This window comes from Mytilus trossulus, chromosome 5, assembly GCF_036588685.1.
Source record: "Mytilus trossulus isolate FHL-02 chromosome 5, PNRI_Mtr1.1.1.hap1, whole genome shotgun sequence".
NCBI classification, from domain to species: Eukaryota; Metazoa; Mollusca; class Bivalvia; order Mytilida; family Mytilidae; genus Mytilus; species Mytilus trossulus.
The window spans coordinates 43,052,751-43,059,935 of record NC_086377.1 but is presented as its reverse complement, the minus strand read 5'-3'; the positions used below and the strand labels follow the sequence as shown (position 1 = coordinate 43,059,935).

Below are 7,185 nucleotides of genomic sequence, written 5' to 3'. Positions count from 1 at the left end.
TGGAAGAGTTGTTGAAAGGTTTCTCTCTTTACACGAGGCATCGGATTTAACCCCAAGGGTGACTGGGGTATAGAAGTATGGTCACTTGGTCTTCTCCCGACCGGCAGTAAAACGCTTGCCGAAGTGGGGCGTCCGTTTGGCTGTGCGGGATGTATCAAGTTCCCAGTCACATCCGGTCAGAAGGGGGACGTTAAATCCGATGCCTCGTGTGAAGAGAGTGCCACGCTCTTTGCACGTTAAGAACCCTTGCAACAACTCTTTCGAGTGGTCCGTAGGTGGCCTGTTGCAAGTCAAATTTTCTGTCCCTATCCAAGATACCCTCATTTTCAAGTGGCAGTCCAAATTTCCCCTTCCATCATCCCAGATGGCCTCTATCGTATCAACCTACCAATTGTACGTATTGTGAACTTGTTCTCGTCCTGAATATGCCTGCAATATTTGCCACTGGACGTTAAGCAACCAACACACAATCAATCTGTACACGAGTCATCAGATGTATCGTCCCTATTCTGACTGGACGTGGCTGCAAATTTGTACATCCTATAACGAAATTTCCTATAACTAAAACTTACCTAGGTGATTTCTTTTTTTCTTCAGGTGATTCGAAGAGTAAACTCTCTCTTGAAGAGTCCAACTCATAGAATCTCTTTACACCACTGTAAAATTTAACGACAAGTTCTGGATATCAACGAATGGTTAATTTTTATCTTTATTCTTGGAATGAAAATGAACTTAATAAAATAATTTTTTACATAAATGTTAACACATTCCCAGTTTTGTGAAGATACAATGTTGTATTTTCACATAACAAATAGAAAATGCATACATATACATTCACTCTTTTTTTATTTTCGGGGAAATACCTGCAGTTACTGATATTTTTATCCATTACTCCGAAATATCATGTGTTTAATCATATTGAAATATCTCTCCTCCTTTTAAAATTGAAGACCTTATGGTCTTGCTGAAGACAAAAGAAAAAAAAACTATCGTTAACCACCTTTTTTGTCTTATTTTTGTGAATTATTTTATTTCTGAAAAATGTATGTTAATAAAAGACTTACTGTGATGTCTTTTAGCGGCTCCATTGCCTTTAAAATTTCTGCAAATTCAAGACCTTCTTCATATTTCATTGAAATCTTCCCTCTATACTGCGGCCTGTTATCATAAATATCTAGCCGATATTTTCCAGCTGACGATTTCTGCAACTCTACATTTTTTTGATTCCCAAATCTTCGGAAAACTCTACCCTTCCCTTGTGGGTATTTTGTAAAAACACGAGTCGAGATTTATGAATCCATACTTGTTTGTTTTTAAGACGAGAAATTAATAACGGTTTAGAATACTTGTGCATTTTATACTCAGGGTTTATACTCTCCGAGACTGCGCAAGAAAACATTTTTAAGTCCACCCCACCCCTAGATTAACACCATTTGTTAACATGAATATATAATTTTTGGATGTCATTTTGAGATATTCCCCGCCCCTAATCTCCCGCCAAAATAACCCACAAATATAAAAACATGAGTACATTTGCATAAGGTACGACAATCGCGTGTACATCAACTTCCAATAAAAAAAGAACATATAGAGACAAAAATCAGAACATGGCAACAAATTAGGCTTAAAGAGAACTAAAGCCATATAATAATAACTTAAAAACAAACACGAAATTATAAATTATATCAATAAATAATATACATGTTCACAGGTATGAGGGATTTCCTCGGGGAGAGACGACCAAGAAAAATTACTTCACAACTTTAACCAGAGTTTCCGTACGGCCACTTCAGACATTAAGCCATTATCTACCATCTGATACCTTTGAATAAAATGCTTCAGATTTTCGAATTGTTTTTAGAATATTGTTCAATTCCGGATATTTGTCATTCTCCTATACATCGATTTACATTTAGTATCTCCCCGGCATCATTAACCTATTTTTAACCAACCGAGGTTTAATATTTACCGTTTTGCTACAACTGAATACCAATCTTTAAAAACAACGTAAATTAATATATAATCCTTATCAAATTCGAATGAATTGTTATGACGTTTAGAAGTTAAGCTTGAGCATTTGACATTTTTAACATGATTCACATAATACAAGCAAATTTAGTCATTATCCCTCTCGATTGTCATTTCCATTTCCCGCGTTGAAAATTGTCAACAAAACAGAAAATGATGCCAATGTTCATATTGTTCACACTCATATCTATAGTTTTTGGAGCGCCAATACAGGAATTAAGGCTTGATTCCATGCAGTCATACTGTGATGTGGTAAACACAGAACTTCAATGTCAATAAAGTGAACCTGGCCTATACATATTGGATAATACTCGTGTTGACATTCTGTCAATGGATAGGTTTTTCAGACCATCAGTCCTAATGTTGAAAGAAGAAATAAAAGTTCATAAAGGATGCAGAGAAAGAATGGGGCTGCAAAAATATTATTGAAGCTGCTTCAATTACAACTTTAATGAAATGCTATGTGTAAGTCCTTAACTCAAGGTTTATATTTTTGGTTGGATATGATGTGAGAAAATAAAATTAAATAAATCAAGAAACAAAGCTATGTATTGAAATAGTCCTAAAATTACTGATGTACCTATTTTATTCTCTTTCATTATTATATTGTTTTTTTAATATATTTTCATAAATGATAGGTTACATGTATTCTCATGTATATGTTTCTAGTAAAAGGAGATTTTTGTATGATTGTCAATGAGAAAATTATCCATAAAAAAGACAAAACAATTAAACGTACACATCATACATGATGAGTATAACAACTCTTTCAGAAATTAGTTAAATTGTTTTACCTTTTTTATTAAGAAATCAGGCTTGAACACAGCTGGAAAAAAAAACACTGACAAAACCACAGCTGGGAGAAGCACTAACACAACCACAGTTGGAAAAAGCACCGACAAATAAATAGCTGGAGGAATAAGCACTGTCAAAACCACAATTGAAAGTGTATCAAGCACTGATCAGACTGAGGAAAGTAATTAGCTATTGATTACTGAACACCCACAACTGTGGGGTCATAAAACCTGGAAACTTACATAAGGTCATAAAATAAGGTATAGTTACTACTGAACATCCACAACTGTGGGGTCATAACACCTGGAAACTTACTTGGGGTCATAAAATATGGGGTAGTTGCTGAACACCCACAACTGTGGGGTCATAAAACCCGGAAACTTACTTGGGGTCATAAAATAGGGAATAGTTACTGAACACCCACAACTGTAGGGTCATAAAACATGGGAACTTTCTTGGAGTCATAATGAACATCCACAGACTTGGAGATATAAGAAATGAGATGGTTACAGGAGGTCATAAAATATGGAATGCTTAAATATGAGCTAGCATATAATAAAACCGCAACACCTGCACAAACAACTCCTAAATAGGCTTTAGTTATGCAAAAGCACACATTAAGACTTTAAAAACGTGACGTGTGTTTTAACTTCTCAACTACCACTCCTAAAATCATGGCACGACATTTGATAAATCATCTTGACACTACACCTTTTTCAATCATTCAACATCTGTAGGTCTCTCGATTTAACCACTCTTTAATACGTTTTCAGAAAACAGATAGAAAAGCACACATTAAGACCACAAAAAACGTGAGGTGACGTGTTAGCACTTGTGACACTGCAAGTAATAAATCATCTAAGCACCGCATTCCTTTTCAATGATTCAACACCTGTAATCCTCAATTTTTAAAATGCTAAAACCGTATAAATAGCCGAAGGTTCTGCTTAAAAAATACAAAGAATCTTAAAGTCCCTAGAGGATAATGTAAGTGTAATATTAATTTGTCTAGATTTTTTCTCTCCATTCACTATACAATTTACGCAATATATTATGTGTGTAAAGAAAAAATAACAAAGTTGTCTATATATCTTTTAATTAGTTATAGAATATTAGAAAGCAGTACTCTTCCTGGCTTTTCCTTCCTCAACTGTGTGATGGTTCCCTCAATCAGGTTTACTATTCTCGTATTACTTTCCACCATCTCTAACTTTATCTTATTCAAATTATCAATCTGGGAGGAAATTTCCCCCCAGCTCATGGGACTTATACTTTTGAAGTGTTCATCACACTTTTTCCTGAAAAGAAATAAAATACATATAGAAAGAAAGATAACTCTGAATTTATTTTTACATCATTGATGATAATAAAGCACTTTTGATGTTTAGTTTTTTTTTTTGTCTATTCTTTTATATTCTATAAAATACAACGTTGAAAGATAAAACGTGATTATCAGTCAAAAACAGCGGTTTTATTTTATTCTGTATTGTATCATAAACATTTTAATTTCCATACTTTCTCTTATCCAAATAATAGCGATCATTTATCGTATTTTAATATAACATTTTGATCTTTTAGTATTCATTCAGGAAAAGAATCTTTTTCTTATTCTCTTTCTCTCCTTCTCCATCTTCCTCTTCTTCTTCTTCCCTCCCTCTTTTCTTGTTTTTACCATCTTTTCTAAAAAAAAGAATTACATATATAAATAAATATTATACATATATTTAAGTACGCCTGAGTCAGAACAACTCTACAACAGATATTAATCTGAGACACCTTGTTATTTTTTTACTTAGGACCCATTGTAAACGTTTTTTTTTATGTCTTAATACTTTCTCAATCTTCTATTTCCTGTTCCATCCCCATAAAAAGAACAGTAACAACAATACATTACTAAATTCGCCAGTGTACTAGTATTCATTAGGAAAGTTCATGCTACGTACACACCAATTATCTAAGCGTTACAGGAATTTTACACCTAGGGATTATCATCATTTAAACAAGCCGAATCAACAATATAAACAAAAATCATGTAAATCAAAACTTACAGGGCTGAAGAAGAAGAAGAAGAAGAAGATTCACCATCAAACATCCGGTGTTCATAGAACCCTTTCCCAGTACTGTAAAAATTAAAAAAAAAAAAGTTTTGAATATCTACGATTGGAAAACATACATGTTGAAACATAAGATAAAATGTATGCAAATCCTTTTTTGTTTTTTATTTACGATAATAAATACAAATTTATCATCCGAAAAACGAGAAAAAAGAAACGAAAGAAGAAGTAATGTGTTGCATGTTGAAAAGAAACATTTTCATTCAGGCCAGAATAAATTTGAGATGTTTACCCTAAAAAAAAACCTCCAATAGTAAGTAAAATGATGTTCATATCGACATATAAAATTACAAGAAAAGAAAAGAAACTTACGAAACTTTGGGGTGAAAAGTTGCCCCGAAATGAATTGGGCTACTTTCCACCACTCTCTCCTCCTCACCAAATCCTGGCATTTCTTCGAGGAATCTATTCATTTGTGAACTGTAAGGAATAAAAAGATAAATCATTCATCACTTATTGAAATATATTTTATGATATTGAAAAGACAAATTGTTTCAATCGTTCAAAATTTTAAATTAATTATTAATGAAACTTTAGGTTGAGTAAAACGAATGTGTGCAAAATAATTTCAACAAAGGAAAATTCAGGTTGATACTTACTTGCTCCACTTTGAAATGGAATCTTCATCAAAGGTATTAAAATTTCCTGCCATTTTTCTTCTATCTGAAATAGACAGATTCATACCGGTCAGATTCATCAGAACTACGAACAGCGAGACATTCATACACATCGAAACACGAATGGTTCATTCACAGATATTAGACAGAGTAAGAAAATTGTAACAAATAATATTTTATAAGAAAATCGAAGAAGTCGTAACAAGATCAATAAAAACAATCTGTTTTTGGTTGTTGTTATTTATTTCACATCTGAAGGTAATTAATTTAAATTAAAACTATCCTGTCAGCACTAAATTAAATTATTGCAGTAAAAAAAAAAAATTCTTAAGATTGTAAATAAATATCGTCATCATGTAAAGAACTTTCTTTTCTCTGAACAGGGAGTTTTTATTTAATTTGAAATACTGTAATTTTTCAGCTGTATTTATAGTCGATCCAATTTTTTTTAGATATGCACTCATTATATCACCCGGCTGTCATTCATGTCCTTTGTCATTACACATCTATGACAGATTAAGAACATCAACCTAAATTAAATTTAATTTATGGGTCATGCATTTTTTTTTCAATCTGTCTTTTGGCTCATAAAAAGGTCGTGACAATCTATCTTAAACAGATGCATTAAAACATGCTTAATTAGGGCGTTTTAATTATAGTACGTGACCTGGGTCATTCAGGGTCATTTTTTATCAGTGCAAAAAAAAGTAGTTGGAAAAAGTTTGAATGTTTTTTTTTCTATAATCAAATCCTTTTTTCTTATTTTATTTTAAAAATCATATCATATATATAAAAAATACTTATTAAATATATATTGCTAAAAAAACAACATATCTCGTGGTTTTTCGTTATTACCCGTGGCTCGCGTAAACTGGCCCCACCTAGTATTTAACAGAAACCACAGAAAATGGCGCGCCTCACTATTTTTGTCTCCACCATTTTTCTAATTGTATCTCTCAACACTACTAGACAGGATGAGGATTGTCCAAGAGGATCAATCCACTGTGTGAGAAGCTCGAGAACTGTTCTTAGATGTGGAAAGGGGGTTCAATGTGTCCGAATAAGAACCCCAATCACACATGTAACCTGTGGGTCAACCTTTACAAGGTTGATAGTGGACCCTGGCCATGACATTACTACATCAGGATGCCAGATCAGGAGTAAGACTTATTATGAATCTTTATCTTTATTCAAATATGTATTGTATCTTATTTTTTGATCAATTTTTACCCCCCCCCTTTTTTTTTGTTTTACACCCTGCCACCTTCTTTTCCATATAATCATAATGTACCCCTACCTGTTGAAAAGATTATTTATGTTTCAAGGTTTTATTCGAAATCGATTTTTAATTTCTTATAGATGGCTTAGGATACTGTACAGTATATTTTGTGATTATTTTTTTCCAAATTCGAAATTGGGAATAAAAAGTTTCTCTTAATTACAAATTATAAGCATATTGTCAAAATATACAAGCGATGATAGAAAACTGCCCGATGTGTGTAAAAGTTTTAAAAATTTTAAACAAAATTCGAAAGATTGATGACATGTTACATTAACACCTCATGAAACCTTGAGATGATCCCCATTCCGCTTCGATAAACTTCGGAAAAGCTCGGAGGTGCAATCAAGGA

The 7,185-nt window shown here is 32.8% G+C and overlaps 1 protein-coding gene across 1 annotated transcript; it reads right to left on the bottom strand.

The window, feature by feature from the left end:
- Positions 1-3,925: 3,925 nt before the first annotated feature.
- LOC134717968 (uncharacterized) lies at positions 3,926-5,766 on the bottom strand. The gene is made up of 4 exons (XM_063580469.1): positions 5,537-5,766; positions 5,250-5,357; positions 4,872-4,943; positions 3,926-4,121 (listed from the first exon to the last, which is right to left on the bottom strand). Exons 1-4 carry the CDS (start codon positions 5,665-5,667, stop codon positions 3,926-3,928), a joined length of 507 nt encoding a protein of 168 aa, XP_063436539.1. The 5' UTR covers positions 5,668-5,766.
- Between the last annotated feature and the right edge of the window lie 1,419 nt (positions 5,767-7,185).